At 30.9% G+C, this 25,093-nt stretch overlaps 1 protein-coding gene across 4 annotated transcripts; it reads right to left on the bottom strand.

Moving 5' to 3' along the window:
- Positions 1 to 481: 481 nt before the first annotated feature.
- LOC134691999 (low-density lipoprotein receptor-related protein 6-like) lies at positions 482 to 23,867 on the bottom strand. Of its 4 annotated transcripts, none has more exons than XM_063552334.1 (8): positions 23,791 to 23,867; positions 21,207 to 21,378; positions 17,459 to 17,674; positions 15,320 to 15,435; positions 11,133 to 13,932; positions 10,703 to 10,728; positions 2,315 to 2,400; positions 482 to 1,120 (listed from the first exon to the last, which is right to left on the bottom strand). In XM_063552334.1, the coding sequence occupies exons 1-5, from the start codon at positions 23,852 to 23,854 to the stop codon at positions 13,658 to 13,660; spliced, it is 843 nt and encodes a 280-aa protein (XP_063408404.1). In that variant the 5' UTR covers positions 23,855 to 23,867; the 3' UTR covers positions 482 to 1,120; positions 2,315 to 2,400; positions 10,703 to 10,728; positions 11,133 to 13,657. The 4 variants fall into 4 exon arrangements, 3 of the variants coding, with proteins under 3 accessions (XP_063408404.1, XP_063408406.1, XP_063408405.1); XM_063552336.1 differs by having other exon boundaries at positions 2,315 to 2,397; XM_063552335.1 differs by lacking the exon at positions 10,703 to 10,728.
- Between the last annotated feature and the right edge of the window lie 1,226 nt (positions 23,868 to 25,093).

The following is a 25,093-nucleotide window of genomic DNA, read 5'->3' as shown; positions in this document are numbered from 1 at the left end:
CCAATGATATTTTGGAGGAAGTGGAAAACCCCAAAAAGAAAAAAAAGAAAACAACAAAACGAAGGAAAAAATCAGGAGACGCTACAGCCAAAAAATCAAATATTCAGACAACAATGTTTCAATTTGGCGCGGGAACACCAGACTCTCGCAGTGAAAAGCGTCCAGCAACAACACCGACTGATGAAGTCCATGAACGATCCGTCCCTATTCAAAAACCAAAAGGGCATTAACTCATTTGAAGACGAAATAATTCAGGTCAATGTACTATGATTAAAGAACAAATTGTATTTTTAATTCCCCCCTTTTTTTTGTGTGGCCAACACCCAAATATTTCTTTGTAAATAATCATGTGTGTATGTAAATTTATCTATGTTATTTTTGTCTCTTTTGTTGTTTTTACCTATATTATAAAAAATGAAAAAAAAACGGATATGGTATAATAGTAGATTATACATATTCCCATGAAAGAGTAATACAAAAATATATGTATACATGTAATTTATTTTTGATATTGAACATGTTGAAAAGCACTCATCTTTTAAAAATTCACAATCTATTTAACGGCAAACAAATTTCTATATATCTATCAACTAAATGTCATAATAAAAGCTGGATCACAACTATCAAATGTTTTGTAAACGTTATCCGCAAAAAAACATTATGCATAAAAAGAGTTATGATACATGTACATGTACATCAGCAGTTCCTCATGCTAAGTAAGACACTCAGATTAGATCAGCATGATCAGGAAAATTCTAGAATCACATTTTCACACAGACATAATCCAAATATTATCATAAATCCAATACTTTTATGCTTGTTAAATCCAATCAAATGTACATTATACACTGCACAAATATTTAATTTTCTTGTACACTTCCTTCTCAATATTCATAGGATATTCAATATCAAAATAAAATTGTTGAGCAAAGAGAACAGGAAAATCCAGTCATCATGGTTCAGTTGCCATATTATTATGCTTCTACTTTATATCCAAAATCACAGTCTTCATAACGCTGTGAGAAAAATACTCCTATTTGTGTATCATGAAAATCCAAAAAGTAAATTTGCGCAAAATACAAAATCGCTTCTACATGTTCTATGCAACGGACACATCAACCTGAAAAAGAAAATAAACGTCATAATGATTTATTTTTTATTTTTCTTAAACAAACATGTGAACAAGTATATGATTATCACACACAACATAAAATTCATCATCATGATTAATGTTAGGTTTAAACACATGATACTACGTAATTTAGAAATAAAATTCAACTGTTATCTATATTATTTATATGTGTATAATTTATATGTGTATAACTTATATGTGTATGTAAACAATTTCAGTGTGTATATTAACAATATGATATCAACTTATTTACTTTTTAAGCTCAACCTTCTGTCTCTATTGTATAATTCTGAAGTTATGTGCATGACGTGTAATATAAAAATAAATAATCTCCATAATGAGTGAAAAACTAAATATATGTTCCTTAAACTGTCAAGGCTTAGGGCAAAAAGAAAAGAGAGAAAGATTAAACCTATGGTGCAAAAACCAAAAATGTAATATTTTATTCATACAAGAATCACACTTTATTGAAAAACATGAAAATGTCATAAACAATGAGATAAAAGGGAAACTTTACCATAGTTTTGGAAATTCACAATCAAGAGGCGTAACAATTCTTATAAAAGATAACATAAAATATAAAACTATTAATGAAACTAGAGATAATGATGGAAGAATAATACTCATTAACATAGAACTTGATGGTAATATTTTTACGCTACTGAATGTATATGCTCCGAACATTCGTCGAAATAGAAACTCTTTTTTCAAAAAAGTAAACAATATCATTAACAATAACCGCTTAGGAATATTAATAATGGGGGGTGATATGAATGAAAGTTTAACTTCATTTGATAGAAAAAGTATTAGCCCTTATAATCAAAATAAACCTGTTAACAGTTTAAAGCAACTTATAAAAAAATATAAACTTATTGATATTTGGAGAGAACTAAATCAAAACAGCAGTCAATTTACATGGAGAAGAAAAAACAATAGAAGTGTTGCAAGCAGAATTGATTTTTTTCTAATAAGCCCAGATATAAGACCGCACATAATATCAGCAGACATAAGACCTGCACTAATATCACATACAGATCATCAAGCAATCTCTTTACAAATAAGACTTAAAGCTCAAAATAAAGGCAAAGGATTCTTTAAGATAAATAACAGTATACTGAATGATACAAAATACAAAGAAATAATAATTAAACTAATTGATACTAATCAAGAAAAAATACTCACCAAAAATAATGATCCTCGAGTTACTTGGGACATTTTCAAAACTGAAGTAAGGGAGGTAACCATTGCATACTGCAAACAAAAGGCTGCTGAAAGTAAAAATGAAATTAAACATTTAGAAAATAAGTTAAAATTCTTAAATGAAAAATCAAGTAATTCTCAACATCTTAAAAAAGAAATAAATAATGTAGAAAACAATTTGCAAAATTTATATGTAAAAGAAACTAGAGGTGCACAAATTAGATCCCGAGTCAGATGGGCAGAGGAAGGGGAAAAAAACACAAAATATTTTTTGGGTCTTGAAAAATCAAGACAAACCAAGAAAACCATTTCCGCCCTTAGAAATGACCATGGTAATATTGTTACAGACGCGTCGGATATTCTTATTCTAGGGAAAAATTACTACCAAAATTTGTATAAAAGTACTAAACCGGACCCTTCAGAAATAAAAAATTATATAAGTCAAACAAAGATAGATCACTCACTATCCAATAATGACAGTGAACTATTGGGGGGCAACCTAACATTAGAAGAATGTACAAATGCTATATTTAACATGAAACTAAATAAATCCCCTGGACTAGATGGTCTCAGTGTAGAATTTTATCGAACATTTTGGCCATACCTGAAAGAATCTGCAGTGAAAGTATTTAATACATGTTATGAAAAAGAAGAAATGACAACTCTCCAAAAAATAGGTGTTATCTCCTTATTATATAAAAAAAATGATCCATTATCATTAGATAACTACAGGCCAATCACTTTATTAAATGTAGACACTAAGCTTATGGCCTATGCCTTAGCGCAAAGATTAAAGATAGTGTTGTCCAAAATTATTCATAGCGATCAGAATGGATATATAAAAAATCGGTACATAGGTTTTAACATTCGCCAGATTCAAGATATTATAGACTACTCAGAAAAATTTAATATAGATGGGGTTTTATTGTTCATAGACTTTTCCAAAGCCTTTGATTCTTTAGAATGGCCCTTCATGTATGAATCTCTACTAAAATTTGGAATACCACACTCCTTCTTAAAATGGGTTAAAACGTTATACAATGATACTAAAGGATGCCTGTCTAATAACGGCTGGATCTCAGAAACCTATAGTCTTCACCGTGGTATAAAACAAGGATGTCCGTTAAGTTCTCTTATTTTTGTTATAGCAGTTGAAATTCTGGCCTGTAGGGTAAGACAAGATTCAAACATTAAAGGGTTTCAAATTAAACTTGATGAAAAAACGCATAGTTTAAAAATTTCCCAATTGGCTGATGACACAACACTCTTTCTCAGTTCAAAAAATGAAATACACCAAGCACTAAACCTAATAGAAATATTTGGAACACTTTCTGGTTTGAAACTGAATAAATCTAAAACAGAAGGTATATGGTTAGGTAGACTTAAACATTGTAAAGAAAAAATTGAAAATATACACTGGAGCAAAGAACCAATTAAAAGTCTAGGTGTTTACTTCGGATTAGATAAAAGTGAATGTGACAAATTAAATATTGAAAAAACAATGAAACAGACAAAAAAATTAATACTTGATTGGGAAAAAAGAAATTTAACCATGATAGGACGAATAACAGTTGTTAAGTCGCTTATTTTACCTAATCTTACTTTTTTAGCTTCGGTTGTTTCAATACCCCAAATGTACATAAAAGATTTTAAAAAACTTAGTTATAATTTTATATGGAATAATAAACAAGAAAAGGTAAAATGCTCAACACTTACCAAAGATTACACAAATGGAGGTCTAAAAATGACCGACATTGATTGCTTCTTAAATGCACTAAATATTTCATGGGTTAAACGATTAACGTCAAAAGAATTTGCTAATTGGAAAGTTATTCCAACATATTATTTCAATAAATTTGGTAAAAACAACCTTATATTTCATATGATGCCTGACAACATAAAATCATTACCTAATTTAAGTAATGTTCTACCTTCATTTTACTTGAACATATTAAAGAGCTGGTATGAAGCATATAATACACCAACAAGTAATACGCCTATCATAAATTTTAGAAATATTAGGCAGCAAATATTGTGGGGTAATAAAAATATAAAATTTAAAGGAAAATGTTTAGTTTATCCAAATTGGATAAAAGATGGTATTATTTTCATTAATGATATAATTGACCAAAAAGGGCACATATCACAAAAACTTATATTGGAGAAACTAACCTCAAAAACCAATTGGATCTCAGAACTTTTAAAATTGAAAAATTGCATTCCAAAAGAATTGGTTAGTACATTAAAATCTGACAAATCTTTGAAAACTTCTGTAAAAACAAAATTAAACTTGTCCTTGACTGTTAAAAAAAACCCAGAACTAATTGAAAATATGTCATCCAAAGATATATATAACTATTTAAATAACAAAAATGAGGAGAGACCACTAGGGTTCTCCAAATGGAAAAATATCTTTCATCTAGAATCAATCACTCCAATAAATAATGTGCTTCAATTTACTTTTACCTATTTAATTAATAACAAATATAAAATGTTAAGATGGAAATTACTCCATTTCATCCTACCATGTAGTCCAAATAATTATGACGTCTTGAAAGGCTATTATAATTTTTTTTCTTTGACGCCTTACATCAACGTCATAACGCCAAACTCATATATTCAGTTGGACTTTGATTGGGAATTTACTGCTTTATAAAAACGTTTAGCTGATTTCTCCTCAAGATGCTTCATTTAAGGTGTATAAAATATATTTTTGAACCAAACTCGGTACATTTTGACCAACCTGAATTTCCGGATAATGTAAAACAATGGTCCCGGAAATTCGGGTTTTACCGAGTTTGGTGTAAAAATTATTTTATAATCTCCTAAAAAGAAATCCGACAAACGTTTTAAAAAATGCAGTCGACATGTTCCCGCCTCGGATGGAAATGTTACTTATATTATTATTTCTGTAGGGATTAATTGGAAATATTTTCGTAAAACAAACACATAAAAGGTAAGAATTTTTATATATGCATTTTGTTTTAGCCTTCTTTGAAAATTTGATGGCTAAATTGGGTCTCAAAGTTGAGAGCAAAATATGCTCTCAAAGTCCAACCGAAAATGGCGTCTTCAGCATTATGACGTCGAAGTAAGGCGTCAAAGAAAAAAAATATAATAGCCTTTCAAGACGTCATAATTATTTGGACTACCTACCATGTAAACAATTATTACTACAATGGCACATACAAGAAACAAGTATGTGTGACTTGTGTAACGTGACTGAAGATTACGAACACTTTTTTCTCAAATGTCAATTCTTTCATGAATTTTGGAAGAAAATATATGTACTTGTAAGCAAAATAAAAATTGGGTCACATATTTTTAATTTTAAAACTTTAGTACTTGGCTATAAAATACATGATCCTATGTATAATGATATAAATCTCTTCCTAACTGTCTTATTATATTCAATTCATAAAAGCACTCATATATCAAATTATAAACAAAAAGACATAGACGCTTATGCAGTTTTCAGAAATGAATTTTTAAAAACATACGAAATTAACATATATATTAATGCTAAAAACAGCAAATTTTTAAATGATGTAAAAAGATACATATGATCATGAATAGCTAGATATAATATTTTTTTTCATATATAGAATTTGTGTATCAAAAGTTGACAATATATGAGCTGAGCACGTGGTAATAAACCAAAACAGCATGCTTTGTGAAAATGTACAGAATTTTGTCTCAAAATACTTTTACACACACTTTATCACTTAATCAAATGAATTTCCAACAACAATGTCGACACTTACCACATGTAATTTTTAACTAAAGTTGAAGTTGTTCGTGTGTATCAATAAAACATATAAATTAATCCGGACAATTGATCAACCAGCTTCAACGGTTTTCATCAATAAGGTTAAGGTCAACGATCATAATGTTTTAATCTTTTGAAACAAAACCGGACAAAACTGTACACTTTCCGTAATCATGAAACAATATAGTTTGTAAAATGTATGTAATAACCATGAACTGTAAAACTAACAAGCTATGATCTTATATATGAATTCACTGAATAAATTCCCTGGTTATCCAGTGACTAATTCACAGGGATACTCGGCCAACTGCTGTAGGTCGAGTAATTTGTTACAACAGCAAAGAAAAGTGCAATAAAGACATTATTTTATTAAAAAAAATAAAAAAAAAAAAAAAAAAAAAAAAAAAAATTGTAAAAAGATAACTCCATTTTTTTCTATATTTTACTTATAAATTGACTTTGATTTTCTTCCAGTTAATATTACATACAGTTAAAGTTTTCAAACCATTTTTTTAGATTCGTTAACTATTCTAGATTTTTACCAAACTTGGACAGAAGCTTCTTACAATCATAAGATTGTATTTAGAGGAATATTTTTATTGATTTTTTGACTCTTTTTTGTTGAGCCTGCGATTTACAGCAAAAGTAGGCGAGACACTGTGTTCCGCGGAACCCTTACAAATTTTTTGTTCTAGAGATGTTAATGTCAGATGTTTTAGCATCAAGTTAACGCTGGAGTGGTTATAATGTTTGTTGGAAACGTAGCGAGCTCCTCTTCTTTGTACCATTTCAAGTCTGTCAGTCTCTGTCTTAAGGTATGGATCCTATACTGGACTGGCATATTCAACAATTGGACGTACCAATGTTTTATAGACATTCTCCTTAACTGTTGATCCTATATTTAAATTTCTTTTTGGGAAACCAATTGTTCGGTTTGCTTTATTGCATATATTGTTTACGTGGTCATTCAATCTGAGTTCGTATGTAAATGTGCAGCCTATATATTTTGCACTGCTGACTGACTCAAGAATTTAACCATGTAGACTGTATGCAGTTGTAATTGTTCTGATTTTCCTGCTGATCTATTTTGATTTCCATATTCCAAGTTTGTCCAGATCTAGTTGTAAAACATGTGAATCTTTGTCTGATGATATTGTAAGGTAAGCTATTGTGTGTTTTTAAATAGTAGGACTGTAGATTTAATTCCATCTGGCATGTCGTTAATGTAGAACGAGAATAATGACGGCCCAAGTACTGAGCCTTGGGGTACTCCTGACTCTACATCAATAAGAGATGAACTTTCTCCATCAACAACTACTGCTTGTGTTCGATTAGACAGGGAGCTAGCGATTCACTTATTTACATTTCCGCGGATACCATAGTGTTCCAGTTTATGAATTAGAAGACTGTGACCGACCTTATCAAAGGCTTTCGAAAAGTCCATGATGAGAACATCCGTTTGCTTTCCTGCGCTCATGTTGTTGGTGATGTCATCCACAAATTCAATCAGCTGGGTTTCGCATGATCTACGAAATCCGTGTTGTAATGGATATAGAATAATGTGGGATCTGCATGATTCATAATATGACTAGTAATAATGTGTTCCTTGAGTTTACGTCAGTTGCATGTCAGAGATATTGGTCGATAATTCTCTGCCTTGTATCTCTCTCCTTTCTTAAGGTTTATGTACCCTTCTGTAGCCATTTTTGTACGATTTTTTCAAACTTCAATTGTATCAAAACTACAGATATAATGAATAATAAAGATAAGCCATTTTGTACATATTCCAAGGGGAAACTTGATGCAAAGCATTATTTTTGACTGTTTAATTGCATTTAATAGAAAAAGAGGACTTTGTGGCAAATAAATCAAGATTTTTATAGAAAATCCACAGCATTTAACATTGTACTCTAATATTTGGCAATTTTATGACTAGTAGAAATATGATTATTGCATGCAGTGCTAGCATTGATTTTCTTAAAACAACTTTATAAATGTAGTTATTGGTTAAAACAAATATAAATATGACCAAAATCAAGTACACCTTTTAGGGTGCGCTCGACTTTAGTGACTCAGCACGAGGTGTTTTGGAATTTACAGGTCGCTTAGAACTTTTTGTAAAAAATAAACACTAGCACATCATAGAAAATCAGGTGAGTAACTTATGTTTCAAATTTTATAACAAAAATCTCTGTATTAAAGGCTGTGGATTTTCTCTAAAAATCTTGATTTATTTGCCACAAAGTCCTCTTTTTCTATCACATGCAATGAAACAGTAAAAAATAATGCTTTGCATCAAGTTTCCCCTTGAAATATGTACTAAATGGCCTATCTCTATTATTCATTATAGCTGTAGTTTTGATACAATTGAGGTTTGAAAAATTCGTACAAAAATGGCTACAGAAGGGTACATAAACCTTAAAGACTGGGCTTACGTTGGCGTTCTTCCAGTCAGATGGTACTTCCCCGGCATTAAGTGATGTTGTAAAGAAGATAGTTAAAATGGGGGCTATCTTGGTAGCAAGTTCTTTAAGTATTCTAGGTTTTAGGTTGTCTGGTCCTGAAGCTTTATGTGGATTCATTTTTGTAAGAAGTTTCAGCACTCTATTTTCTGTAATGATTAGATCTTCAGCAGAAGGATATTGACCTAGCATGTTGCAACGAGATTTGATTTGTTCTGGACTAAATGTTTCATTGGAAGAGAATGCAGATTGAAACTGTTTATTCAGGATTGTTGCTTGGTCAACAGGATGCGAGTGAAGTACTCCATCACTACGTAGTGGTGCCACATCGCTGTTATCAGTCTTCATATAAGTCCAGAAACGTTTCATATTGCTGCGTGGTTGGGTTTCTTCTTTAGGTGTTACTATATTTTCGATGTACTTTCAATCTGTTTCTTTGAATTTTGATATAATCTTAGGATCCGCCGACTTTGTCGTTCTTTTGTATAGTCTATCACGGCGACGTATCAATTTACCTGGATTTGGTGTTAGTCAAGGTAAGCTATCTTACTGTTTTGCTAACTTGTGCGGGATATGGTTGGTTACACTTTGGTTGAGCTGGGTTTTGAACAATAACCAGAGTTCCTCTGCTGAGCTTCCATTTGAAGCTAGGTTTCTGATTTTTCATGGATTTGAATTATTTCCTCTTTGATGGTTTCGTAATCACTAGGTCGAGCGTGTTGGGACCTCTTTTTGGTTCCTTCACTAGTTGAACAACTCCATTGTCGTCAAGAATGTCGCCAAACTTGTAGTGGTTTTTCTGTCATGTTGATTTTGGTTTCAGGGTTCTTCTTTTCAAGTTCCAGCCTGGGAGATTGAAGTCGCCACCAACAATTATGAGGGCATTCTTTGTAGCATTAACTTTTTCAAGACTTCGTCCAAGTTCTTCAATGCTTTCTTCATTGGAAGTTTTAGGGTTATAGTAGGATGCAATATAAAGGTCTTTACTGCCAGCTAGGCTGATTTTAGACAAAACAATCTCGCAATTTGTTTGTAGCTCAGGTACAGATGTGCTTAGATGGTCATGATTTATTGCTATTAGCACCCCGCCTCCTTTCATGTTGCAGTCATTTCTGTAGATGGTATAATTTGGTGGGAAAATCTGGTTATCTTTTACAGAAGAGTCTATCCAGGTTTCTGTTTCTAGGACAATATCTGCTTTAGTGTTTTCGACTAAGTTCTTAACTTATCTTTGTTTTGATTTTATCGACAGAAAATTTACTGTAAGCATCTTAATAGGTACTCTTTTTTGACTTTTATCCTTCTTCTTTCTGTCTGGTGTTGATGCGTGGATAGGTTTGATACAGTTAGATGGAAGTGAACTCTGATGAGATGTATCAGATAGAATACTGAATGAGTTTGTGGTAAATGATACTATATCAAAGCATACTGAGCTGTAATTAGGGCAGTCCCAAACTATTGTACTGTCCTCTACTAAGATGTTAGTTAAAAGGGAAGGTTTAATTTTAACTCTAACCAGAAAGCAACCACGACAACACCATGACATCTGTATATTCCCCAAAAAAGAAGATTTGTTTATGTGTTACTGTAGGAACATAATATAAAGTTCATCTAGAAAGTTTGAATTAAATATCCAACACTTTTATGTAGTTAAATAATTTAAGTTTTTCAATAATTGATGAGCTACTATTTGTTCATTGAAGATCAATCGTTCATATAATGTCTATGTTATCAAAATTGCGGAATGATTCGTACATTGAATTTAAGTCATTAATATCAACAGTGTAAGTTTAAAAAAAATCAATTATTGTTTCACTTATTTCGCTTTTAAATTGAATTTTTTGTTAGTTTACTCTTATTCAAAATATTTGCAGATAGAAATGTCAAAAAATTAAATAAAGCCGATGTTTTTCTTTAAAGCCAAATCAATATGTGTATCAAACAAAATAGTCCAGATCATTCAAGCTAAATAACAGTCTATGCACCAATCTTAAGAATTCATAGTGTAGGAGAATGTTATTTTTTGCGTTCGTATGTTTTTTATTTACTATTTTTGAAATGTTCTCTCCTTCTTTATTATGAAAATGCCATATTGTGCGTTCTTGTGATTTTCTTCCTTTGTCAAATTAACAAACTTACGGTGTTTCTGTACCCATAAGAAGCAACTAGATAGAAAAAAAAATAAAAAGGAAAGCTTAAGTTGTTGACATAAGGAACACCACAGTTATTGACGCAGTGTATGTACAACAACAAAATATCAAACAAACAAAAACACAAATTTACAAAAAACGAATTTAAACTGTTCAAGCTTTTAAACATTTAAATGTTGACCTATAATGGTTTACTTTTACAAATTGGTTGGAGCGGTCTCATTTTGATTCATACCACATCTTCTTATGTCTATAAAGAAGATTATGAGGTTTTCATTTATAATTGTAACCGCTGTGTATGTTGTTTATATGTTAAAAGCTGTCTTGATTGTGTAAGAGAAAACTACGTTAATAAGATTAAAGGGTTCTTCATCTATGGATAAAACATAACTTGAGAAGAGACAAAATGATGTACATACTATTTCCTCATTTTTTTCGTCAAATTATATCTATGTATATATGCATTTGATACTATCCGCCGTCTTATCATTTTCTTGAATATCACTTTCTTCAGGTTATTGTTCTTTTTTGCAAGCTGGTAGAAAACAAAAAACAAACAAGAGCAAAGGCAAAAGCAAGTGTCAACATATGCAATGAAGCAACAATCTATGATAGTACATTTGTCCTTTTTTTGGTTGATCGCTTAATTAGGTGTTTTCTCGTGTAGTTTGTGTTACACACTTTCATAACATATTTGATAATCAACATCTAAACTCGTATAATAGAGCGTGTTTAATCATCAGTAGCAAAACATAATTACATTTGTACATAATAAACATATCAATCTTGTATGTAAAAGATACTAAAATATGTTTAAGTGATATAATCGCATCTTCTGTAATTACACTGTTTTAACAATTGACACTTAATATTTGTGGACTCTAATGGAAATTGACATAAGGATATTACAGTTACGGTTGCATCATAATTTAATTACTACTGAAGATTGACTGATGGTGGAATGAAAGCTAATACTGTACACAAAAAAGAAGATGTCAGCTTGACAAGCGTTGTTGCATTTCAGTAGTGTCTTCATATTAAGTATGTATGTGTATGGCACTCAATGGATACGTTGCGCTTCGGACGCAAGGAATTAAGAACGTGTTGTTTTCAATATTTTAAGCCAAAGCTTGCATTTCTGAACTTCATTTCACTGGTTTCTGCATGGACGGAAGCTATTGAACCATAATCCATAGTAACATCACAAATTGAGATTTGTAATCAAATTGTACTCACCATGTGCAACGTGACTAATGCAAAATGAGGCACGAAATATATTACCCTTATGAAGCATGGAACAAGTCATTTCATACCTTGACCATTTCGTACCTCTGCAATTTCGTACCCAAAAATGTATACCAACATTTACAATTTTGTACCCACGATAATAACCATTTCGTATCCTATGGGCTAAATGCATCAACCATTTCGTACCTCATGAACTTATGTCATATATTTGAAACTGCTCTTGTTTATTAAAATATAAAACATTGTGAGATGAATTTTTTTCATACAACATAAATAAAATGCATTCAGCCGTAGAAATTTGTTTGGTTATTTTCTTTTCAAGGTTTACCATGTGTTTTTTTTTTCTTTTTATTTGCTTTTCCTCCAAGGTTACCGAAGTTAATTGTTCAATAAATCCATAACTTTTTCTCCAAGGATATTAAGACAGTAGTCAAAAACAGAAACATGACTGCTTATATATATTACCTTAGCCGTATGTGGCACAACTTTTCGGAATTTTGGATTATCAATGCTCTACAACTTCGTAATCGTTTGTCTTTATAAATATTTTGATATGAGCGTCACTGATGAGTCTTATGTAAAAGAAACGCGCGTCTGGCGTACTAAATTACAATCCTGGTACCTTTATAACTATTGACTCATCGATAAAAAAGAGACAAATTTCTTTCCATTTGCTATTTTCTAATATTTAATAATTTTATAAGTGTTTAATCATAGTACCAAAGAGAAGGGATAATATTAAACAAATATGAGTTTGTAAGATAATCGTATATCAAATTTCAGATTGTAAAATTTTATTAAAAAAAATCATTCAAAGAACCTGATTTCATTTAACTAGAATATGTTTATAATAATAGTTAAAATACATAGTATCAAACAACTGTTACAAGCATGAATAACTGTACAAAAAAGCAATTTGTTAGCTGTTAGACAATGTTATGGCAGAATTGAAGCGAAAATGTTTCCGGATAATTTGTATTTAACATTGATTTTTAAGATTTCAATTACAAACAGTTACATTTTATTTGTGAGTGTTAAATATGCAGTGACATATATAGATATGCTTCGATGGTCTACAACTTCCCTGTATTTGTGTTAACATAAATAATACAAAGGATGCCACTTGTTAAACAGGATCTGGTCATTATTTCTAAGAACATGATATCAATCCTAGTTTTCGGTGGGGCTCGTGTAACTCGGTATTTGATTTTCTATGTTCCATAATGTATTTTGTAACCATGACATTGTCAGTTTATGTTCGACTTAGGAATTTAAATGTCCCTTTGACATTCTACGCCTTTCTTTTTATAAATAACCCAAGACCAATCCTTACATAAAACACATATTTGAAACCGTTACAACACAAACATGCATAAACGGGTTCAAAGTCTTGATACTGAAACATGAATAACACTTATTTTGCAAGAGTCTCACAACTACTATGATCTTCTATTATTTAAATATTGTTAAATTCGCGTTGAAATAATAATAATTTAAACCTGTCTTTGTATTAACATGAGCAACACGACGGGTTCCACATTTGGACAGGATATGCATACCCGTCCGGAGAACCTGAGCTTACCCAAAGTTTTTGTGTGGTTCCATATCTTCTGCTTCGTGTTTTTATTTCTGTAATTTTTCTGTATATCTGTTTGACGAAGTAGGGCAATGTTAATTTGTATGTGTTCTTAATCATTCATACTTTATTACCATTTCTCCTATAATACAAAACACCCCAAATTTCTTCTGTATCTCTATGCACAACAGTCGGAAGTTGTCCTAAGTATTTGTTAGTCTTCACAATTGTATTTCCGCTTGCGAAAAAGATTGTATCACCAACGATGTCAATGTTTCTGTTATTATGTCCAGAATTGTAAGTGACTACTGTAGTGACATAAGATCCATTATACCAAGCAGATCTTAAATTGCCTGGTCCATAATTCATCCAATAAAGCAGCTTATCACTAACATCTGAAACAACAGATAACTAAAAACGTGTTTGCGAATTGATGTATTTTCGTAATAGTTTCAGAATGAAACAAACATTGCAATACTAAATATTTATGAAAAACGTGAAGATGAAAAAAGTGTTCATATCATCTACTGTTCTACAGTTTTTTTGTTTTTTTGTAGTTACAATTTATTGTTAAACATTATTGTGTATCAATCTTAAAATATGAATTGATTGGTTTTGTAAATCTTCACTTTTTTATATTGACCAGTAACTATTGATTGTATGTATATCTTTGAATATATGATAACTTGGTTAGATTGTAAATATGACGCACTCTATCTTTATATGCTAAATCGTTATATGGAAGGAGGACATACCGAGTAATTCATTCATCAACGAAAATCAATACACCCTTTTGTAAATAAAGTACTGACTTTCAATACAGTTTGCTCTCATGACGACAAGCATCTGCTCTGAACTTATTTTACTCATACTAATACCACAATTCGGGAAAAACCATTCAAATTTGCGTTTACGAAAGCTCATATTTATGTTCACAACATGCACCTGTTATTGATAAAGTTTAAACATGTGAATTTATCAATAAACTATGCTTCACATTTGAAATATTATTTACAATAATAGAAATACATGTTGTTGATTTAAGGAGTGACTTATATTATTTTCTGTTGATGAAAAAAGTCAAATAAAAATGTGGTGCTCACTGAATAACCCGCGTTTCATAAACCTAATGACAACGATTACATTAATTACTAGTTAAGGCAATGCATTGAATTTAATTAATGTGTGTATTTATTGGTTTATTATGTAATTGTTAGTTTTGGAGTTTATCATGTTTATCGGGATTTGCAAAATTGTTCGATCTCTTTCGTTTTGCTTCAATATAACACCATCATATTGAACAAGTCCTTGTATGTTTATCTTCACGTTATTATAATGTAACTGACAGACGCATTAACATGTATTTTTTTTCTATGAATTAAAAAAAAATCATGATAAACAAATATGCTTGCATCTTTTTTTTAACAAAGTAATATATTCTGGTTCCAATTTGGAATAACAAGACAATGAATGATCTTCTTATCTTCTAAATATATATTTGCTTTTAAACTACAATATTTAAGACTGTAATTCTTTATTTCATATCGAATCAATGTGAACTTCATCGATAGCTTTGCTCTTTATGCCCATAGAATAAAATACCTAATCAGTATTTTACAAACCTTTCAGAAAGTTTGATCATCAATGATAATTATTTTAGTAAATATTATGACCTTTGGTCTTTTTATGTCATTAAAAATTATAAGCTGTCAAATATTAAGAGTAAGTTATTTCGCCAGAGCAAATGTTCCTTTTATTCACGTTATTATATAATTGACATACCAACTTTTATACCATATACATTAGTTGTAAATGTCTCTATGACTAGTTTGTCCTTTCCGTCAAGTGCAAGTCTGCTAACTTGTCCGTTCCCAAGCGATTGACCATAGAATATCCATCTAAGAGTAAATGTACAAAATCATGAATAAAGTACACAATTTGAAAAATGATGCATAACAAATTGTAAGGCAAAAATACATTATGCAGGTGAACAGTTTAACAAATTGTTATTATGATTGTATGACCTGCAATACACGCACAGTCTGAGATTCTTATCATATTTGGCACTCAGTTTTTATGTATTTTAATGCCCTGTGATAACTTTTAAACTCAGTTAACCTCATGTAGTCTGATGATTCATATTATTATTTTCCCTAATTATGTAATCTATTCCATAGTAGAAATAGGAATAAGAAACAGAAATCTAATGCTAGAATCAATATATTTTGAAATATGATAATAGGTTTGCAACACAATTGGTGATGAATAAAAATGAACCATTGACATTGAGATTACTTTTTCTGTAGGAAAAAAACATATGAGACAATATCTTAATAAAGTCTAACTTTCGGCCATAAGAAAAAAATGTCGTTAGACCCGATATCTTAATAGCACAAATCGAAGAAAACACATTGAGGATCTTGAAACTGTTGTCTGTTATTCCAACAATTGTTTTATATGGAAACAATGGCAATTTTAAAAATGGTACAAAAAAGAATCCAGTTCTTTGTGAATCAATTTTAAAAAGTTTTTAATGGGAATAGGAATAAGTTTAAGACACTATTTGTGTATTAGTAGTCTATCCTGCAAAACTCAAATGCCAATTATTGGTTGTAGCATTTGCAATACAAAAGGTTGAGAAATATACTTTTAAAAATATAGTCAGATATGTCGGTAACATGAAAGAAACTTGAGTAACAGGACAATAGTAAGAGGACAGAGTTTGAAACAGAATGGATTTTTTTCTCCAAAAAGGCTTTATTTTATAGGTGAGGAAAAACGGATCATATCAGATTGGTCACAATTGGAAGATACCAGCAAACAATATCATTTATCCTTTCAAACTGTATTTGTAAGATGAAATCCTGCCTAGGTAATGCAAAATTTCTTTCTGTTACTATCTACTATACTAGAATTGCACAATGTTATCTGCTGTTATCAAAAGCAAAAACCTATTTTTTTCATTCAATATACTGTATATTATTTTGAAATTTATTTAATATGGTGATGATAACTTATATTTAATGAAATGGTTGGCTTATACTTGATAAACTTTTTGATTCATCAGTGAAATTGTCTTGAACATCCTTCCTGTTACCGGTTATGGTCCTGTTGTTACTTTTTTACCAGGTAACATGACAGAACGTAACAGAAAGGAATTACGCAGTACTTTTTGTTCAATTACTTGAACTATGTAGAGGTTATTTTCCATCTACATATTAATATAATAATAATTAAGATACTATAAAAGCACATGTACTGTGCTGACAATAAAATATTCTATGAAGGTACACAAAAAGGCTGTAACAGGAGAGAACAACAAAATTATTTCTCCAAATTCTGATCTTTGGAGAGTTCAGATTTTCAAACTGGCTGCAATTCACCTAAACATGTGGAGTTATACATTCAGGATATGATGCTCTTAACATTACATTAAAAGAAATAAAATTTTGGTTTTTAAAACGTGTCCACTGATGGAAAAAAAAACAGCAGTAACAGTAAAGAAATTACCCCTTGAGACAACATTTAAAATATCCTTTAAAATGCAAAATGTTCTTACACGCTTTAGTAATATAAAAATCTGACCAGTAATGGTATGTTTTATACAATCTATCAGATTTGTGAAATAGGAAGGCTATTAACTAAATTTAGATATACTTTAAATGATTAAATTTTCAGATTATAACAAGGGACCTTATGATTTTTTTGGGGGTGACCCTTTAAAAGGATTTTTTTTTATAAGAAACAATATTAAAAAGAATGTTTAATTTGGTGTAGTTGATGCATTTTATAGTCTTGTTAACACGAACAGTTCACATTTTCCAAAAAGATGCCTGAATAAAAATAAAAACAACTTGAGACAGGGAAATTCGATTTTTTTCAGATATTGTCTCATATTATTGTCTTTATAATCAAACAAACCCATTTTTAATATCTATTGTGAGTACATAAGGATATGTTTCTCTAACAATAATAGTCACATTAGATCCATCCGAATCACATCTCATTATTTTCCCATCAAATTCATGTTCTGTCCAGTAAAGCTGTCTGTTTACCTCATCAAATGCTATACCTTCTGGTGTCTGTGCTGCGACAACAGTTTGGAACGTTTTATTTTTAGAATTGGGATAAGCGTACCTGCGCGTGATAAAAACTTCATTTTGTAAATATATATATATATATCTTTTTGCACTATTTATATAATATATAATGCTATATCGTATATATTTGAATATACCTCTCTTTTACTATCTAAAGTGTGTATTGCTGATAATGTGTTTACATTATAACTTGTCTTGGCTCCGTCAAATAGATGTATATAGATAAACTCACCAAGCTAAACCAGAATTATAAACTTTTATAAATGATAATATTTGGACTTGAAATACAATATATATAATTCTGAACAGGTCCTACTGCTCATCGCTTTTTTTCATTTCATATCCAACCAAAATAGACATCACGTGACTTTTGTGACGTAAACAAGCCGCAATTTTGTATTATATTTCCCCAAATTAAATTCTTAGATACTTCATTAAAGGTGAATTTTCCCGTTTTCTAACTTTTGCAAATCAATCCTTCATATTCAAACATATTTCTATCTAACAATGTTAGTCATAGCAGTTAATTTTTTTTTATTAAATTCTGTCATGTATTTGTCCTCGTCATTTCCCCGCTGACTTTTTGCTAAATTACCGATACCCATGTCTACTTGTAAAATAGATATAAAAATTCCGTGAATAATAATAAAACGTTGCAAATCGATTAAGTATTAAAACATAAATCTGGCGAATAATACTACTTACAACAGTTCAATTTCAGAGCAAAATTGTGAAACATCGATTTAAAAAAGCGATTTTTTTAGGATTTTCAAAATGGTGGATGATGGATGATGCATATGGAAATGTTGCATCAAATCAAGGATTTGTATAGTAAGGCTTTCCTAGATTATATTTGATTTTTTTGGCAAAATCTCTGATGTTTCTGTTGTTTTCTTTGGTGATATTTCGATGATTAATTTCAAAATTTCTGGATAAAAAAATATAATTTACAGCGTGACAAGAGGACATATATTTTGACTTATATTCAGAATATACTGCTACCAGAAAATAGTTTACAATAAAATTGATTATAAAAATTTTCTCTTCTTTTTTAAAGGTTTTTTTCCGGTTTTCTGCGTAATTTATTTTCCTTAAGAAATATATTCAGATATTGATAAATTCCTTTCAGAACAAACAAATGTTTCATCCCAAGAGAGAAATTAACAACGCCCAACAATAATTATAGATACATATTTTATACTTTTAAAATGTCCGCATCCCTGTTCCAAACAGGTGAACTCTTACTTGAGATGTAATGTTACATAACAAAATATTGTCAGGTAGACGTGCAAACCAAAAGCAACCAGGTGATATTAAACATCCTGTGTATAAATGTATTACCAGAGTTTAAATTTTATGATAAACATGTTCAAATGTACAAATGTACAAATGGACATTTTCTCCTAATTTGCCGACACGGTCGAATAAAAAAAATGTATGTATGATCATTAACTTCTACGAAAATATGAATATTATGAAAATTTCTTTAAAAAAATATTTTTTTGCTTAAAAGATATTCAAGATATTTATGTTTCCATAATTATTTTTTAAGAAATATTATGTTTCAAACTTTTATTTAAATGGATTTTGTTTTATTATATAGGATATTCAACGGGATTTCATTACATATGATTTCATTATTTATTTTTTGATTCAATATTTTAATCTAAATCTAGGCATTCAAAGAAGCGATATAAAGTTAAACTTGCTAAAAAAAAATGTTAGTGTATGCATTTCAATAGAGACGTAGAATACGATTGCTCTGATTTTAACAATATTGTATACCCGATTATATCTATCGACAGAGTTTAGATCCTGAATATGACTGTTATAGTTGGGTATGATAATCTAGCTCTATATGTTGAGTTGTACATGCATGGGAATTCACATACTGTAATACGGAAGATATTAATAAAAAAAAAATGATATACCGGACAAAGTCCCGAGTTTTGCCCTTTTTTTTTTTTTAAAACGCCTTTATAATGAAATTGTGACATGAGTTATAACAGTTGATCGCTCCGGACGCTGAATCAGTTCTAAATTAGATACGAAGTACGGTGACCTATAGTTGTTAATGTTTGTGTCATTTTGGTCTTTTTGTGGGTAGTTGTCTCATTGGCAATAATACCACATCTTCTTTTTTATACTTAAATCCACACTTCATACATACTTGCACATACAGTCGACATCATGAATTGGTACATGATTTGTCTGAGTCCTATAGGAAATATTTTCGGCAAAGATCTTAAGATATCAGAAAAGAAGTCTTGTTTGTACTTTCTATTATGTGTCGATTGCCCTTGTTTTCAAACAGAGTTTAAGCCTATTGACAACCCCAGTTTTCAAAAGGCTTAATACACTTGCCCTTTGTTGTGTACACAGGGTAAATGTAGTGATTGCATGTTTCTCTACAGTAAAATTGTAAATACTTAATCAATTTTAAAGAAATATGATAACAATGGATTTTAGGGGGAAAATAGAGAAATACACCGGTAGGATTTTCAAGTCGGAATCTTTTATTAATAATAATTAGCGAAATATATACCTTTTATAATTTGATTTTTCAATATGGTAACCACATGCTCTTAATGAAAACCAAGTAATTTTTAAATGACTTAATCATAGGTTTACTCATTCCAAGTCACAGTTTGTAAAAGTAAACCACTGTAGGTCAAAGTACGGCCTTCATCACGGAGCAAGGGCTCACCCCCAAAAATTGCTAAAAATGCAAAACCCTTTAAACGTGAAAAATAACGGCATAATCTATATTAAATAAATAGAAGAAACAAAAACATTTAATATAAACCACATAAACAAACGGCAACTCCTTAACCACGTCAGATTCCTGACGTCCGACAGGTGTAAATAAAGGCAACAGTAGTATACCGCTGTTCAAAACTCATAAATCCATGGACAAAAAACAAAATCGGGGTAACAAACTTAAACCGAGGGAAACGCATTAAATATACGAGGAGAACAACGACATAACACCGAAACGTAACACACACAGAAACGGACCAAGCATCAGACAAAACACCACGAGAATAACAAATATAACATGAAAACCAAATACATGAATTTGGGATAGACAAGTACCGTGCCATGTCTTAACTCAATATCTCAAAAATAAGAGAAAACACAAACGACTCAACGTTAAAATGCAACACACACATAAACGAACAATAATATAACAATGGCCATATTCCTGACTTGGTACAGGATACTTTTAAAGGGGAATAAAAGTGGTGGGTTGAACCTGGTTTTGTGGCATGCCAAACCTCGCACTATAATGGCAAAGTTAAATATAACATTGAGATGACAACATAATATTACAGGACTACAATACAAATAAATAGGAGAACATATTAGACAAAGAAAAACATGATTAATAGATAACAAAAAGCATCAGGTTTAAAATTCAATACGCCAAAAACGCGCCTTGCAGCTGGTTTAAACGATTCAATTAACTCATCATTTTCTGAAACAATAGTGTAACATCATAACATAGAAAGACACACTATAACAAATCAATTTAAATGGCTTAACTCAATCAAATTTATAACATATACCTAGCTATGTCTCCTTCATTTCTCCTTGGAATATACAAATATTCTTCTTGATAATCATACGCCATTGAAAATACTCTGTCATTTTGAATTGCAATCACATGAACTACACCACTTTTCAAGTCTATCTCTTTTAAAGACGTTGGAGTGGAGAATAACAGCTTTTCTGTAATACCTGCAAAAGACATTACAGTCTGATTGGGTAAAATAAATGAAATACAGAACTTGGTCAAAGTATTCGTCACCTGCATATTTGTGCTTCATATTTCATATAAAAACGCATTTTTCAAAACTATTTTGACGGCATTTATGGTTGGGTTTAAAACAACAAGGCCTTGAAAGACGTAGCATTACCTAACATTCCTTAGGCATGTTTGCTTACTTGGTTATAGATTTGTCTTCATGAATATATATCGAATTTCTAAACAGAAAATATTTGATATTTGTGTTTATCTTGTGAAAAAGTGAAATCGATCCACAAATGAAAATATAACCATATAAACAAATAAACCTGTGACAATTCTGCTTCTCTTGGTACCATGTCGTTTAAATCAAACCAAAAATTACCCTAAAATAATTTGTCGAAAAAATGTACTTTTATATAAAATACATTATGTGTGTAGTGAAAACTTTCAAGAGTACCAAGCTATTGTACTCCGTGGTTCTAGGCAGAGTCGATACTCTGGATAAAACCAATGATAGACAATGGATAGCTTTGATCTATCAAAGGATAATAAGGCACCCAAAACATAGATTGATTAATATTTTGGCAGTTAGACTATAGGTACAAAGACATTGTCTTCTCGTTAGCTTTACTTATCAACTTCTTCTCGTCTAGGCCACAGTCTTACTTGTGGTCACAGCTTTTGTCGTTGATTGAAGAGATCTGAGTCTTCTATATGAGATAAACTTCCCGTTATGTATACAGTTAACTCTCGTTGTCTCGAACTCGGTTGACTCGAAATTTCGGATGAGTCGAAGTTTTCACGTGGTTCCGAACTTTGTTCCATATAAATGTATGTAATTCGACTCCTGATGAGTCGAAATTGGATGTGTCGAAATTTCGGTTGAGTCGAACTAAATTTACGATCTCAAGGTTAACAAAAGCATTCAAAATCCATTATTTATCTCGAACTAAAACACATATGTCAAAACATGACCTCCGGCATTTAAATGGATTGAAGAGTTAATCTGACAATACACCTGTAATTAAATTTCCAGTCACTGACCACTGTATTGATTTCTGACATGCTTTTTCAACGAGTGTTTACCTAAGATTATCTTTTATAGAATTTTTACATATAATTAATGATACATTGTTTATGTTCATGAAAAAGTGTTTAAAATGTTTACAAAACAATTAATTGTGATTTACACTAATGAGCCAAGGTGTGTATAAAGTAAGGATTATGACTTCCGTTGATGATCACCTAAAAACTACTCAATCGGCGTCTTTAATCTTGTTGTATTTTCTTTTATTAAAAGAAAGAGTGAGATAAAACAAAATGAAGAGGAATCTAAATTTTCTAAAGTCTTTTGTATCCGAGAATAAACATTTAGTTTGTAATATGTATAAAGTATTTAAGCTAATTACTGTTCTTCTCTGAACAATTAAACAATAATGCATTTTTACTGTAAAAAATGGGGTTTCGAAAATGTTTTCACGGATCTCGAGTCAAAATAAATAGATTCGCGAAAACCGATACAAGCCTTTACCTAGAATACCATACAAACCAAGTAAATACCTAACGTTGGGTCATACTATTCAGACAAGCAATGCAAGGGTGGGGGTTTGGAGCTACGTCATTACATTTTCAACGAGAAGGTATCCCTACTTTCATGCCAGTTCTGAAAGTACTTATTCCTATGATGGTTATACCGAGGGATATACAGATATTACTTGTTGGCGTTTGGTGGTATTACATGTACTTAACATTATGAACATTGAGAATGGAAATGGAGAAAATGTCAAAGAAACAACAACAAGGCCAAAGAGCAGATAACAGCCGAAGGCACTTATGTGTCTGAACGCAACGAAAAAAAAATACACACGCTGATGTGGGTATCATTTGGCTCTTAAACAAAATATCACTAGTTCCTTGAAAATCCTTTATACAATATTTGAGAAATTAGTTAAAAAATTAAGAGTTAATATTCTCGGCAACAAGTACATTTTCCCTTCGATCTTACTGCTTAATATTTTCATTATCATGGACAGGACTTGATACTCGAAAATATTAGGTAATGACGTTATGTATTAGTGCAGACACGGCACATTTTCTTGTCCAGCCGCTTCAATTTATCAATGAAATGCACGCGACTTCAGTCATTGGAACGAGCAACGAGCCCAACGTTTGGTACGTGTATAAGTAGTTTTTTTCTAGCTATTTCATTTTAATTCAAACTTTGTACAATAAAACAGAATGTGTAGACAGATTGCAGATTAAAAGACTAACGGCATTCTATTTTTTTATACTGAATTCATCAGCTCAAATTTCAGCTTGTCCCAGCGGGCTCGCTTAATATTCTTGATGATAACGAAAGTATCAAAAACAAAAAATGCTATTATTCTATATAGAATACTTACAATAAGTACTGTATACCATGAAAAGCACTAACTGCATGAACAACCAAATGTGTTGTTGTTTCATATCTTTGTTAAGAGATGCACTGCAATGTATAATTTTATTCATTGAAAGAAGATAGGATGCAGACAGGATAATGATTTATATTTTTGTTTATATGTGTGTCTGTTACTGTATTTTATGCTTTCATTCCTGAAAAAAATGTCTGTGCATGTTATTGAACAGGTTGATTCAATACAATTTTGCCTGAACATGTAGTCATACATACAATAGATACAGGAGAGCTAGAAAGAAAAAAATCGGAGAAATTAACTACCAGCTTTGAAATCTTGAATCATAACACACATTTATATTTCTTTGGAGATGTCTTGCACGAAAAATGTAAGATGCTAGACAGGCTCATCAGATTCAAAAGTTCAGCAATTGCAATGTTCGTACCTACCTTAAAGAAAACACAATAAAACTGTCATCAAAGATAATTTTTGATTTAAGATTACAAATCCGCCAATTGAACTCACATAATTCTACAGATCTTCTCGTATGTTCATTTCAATCGTTTACAAAACTAAATTTTAAAAATCAAGCTTAGATTGTCATGCAAAGACCGACCGATGAAAATAATACCATATTTTGACAGACATTTTGGAATTCTTTCACCGTGAACACATCTCTAAACAGACAACAGATCAGAATTTACAAAAACAACATACCGAAAGAGAATTTTATAACAAAACCGATCAAATGACCGGAAATGTTTTTTTAAAGAAAAGAAAATATCAAAATGGTCATATAGATGTACGAACAAAATAAAAGCATGAAACTGTAGAGAAACAGACAATCAAATTCAAAAAGGCAATCATTTCAGTTGTCAAACAAAAAGACATGGAAAACATGCACTTAAGTATTAGTCCAGTCCAATACATTGCTATATCCAGTCCAGGCCAGCTCAGTCCAGTCCAACACAATCCACCCCAGTACAGTCTAGACTAGTCCAGGTAACCACGTTGCCGGCAGCACTTATCTGTTTCATGTTAAGAGCAAATCCACTGATGGTAAAATAGGCGCACGTTGGACGATTTTGTGATAATGCATTTTGTTGTGTTGTCAGTATTACTAGCAGTTTTCAAAAAACTTTAGTTTACAATAACTTTTAAGTGGACGATGATAATTACGGAGGATTTAACAAAAACACTTCTATGAAAGACGTGGTAACATGCTTAATACAAAAAAAAATAGAGAAATGATTTTAATTCTGAATGAAATCAGCAATTTATTAACAGTATTTCATCAAACGTTACGAAGGCG

Source organism: Mytilus trossulus, chromosome 12 (genome assembly GCF_036588685.1).
Source record: "Mytilus trossulus isolate FHL-02 chromosome 12, PNRI_Mtr1.1.1.hap1, whole genome shotgun sequence".
NCBI classification, from domain to species: domain Eukaryota; kingdom Metazoa; phylum Mollusca; class Bivalvia; order Mytilida; family Mytilidae; genus Mytilus; species Mytilus trossulus.
This window is presented reverse-complemented; position numbering and strand designations above follow the sequence as displayed.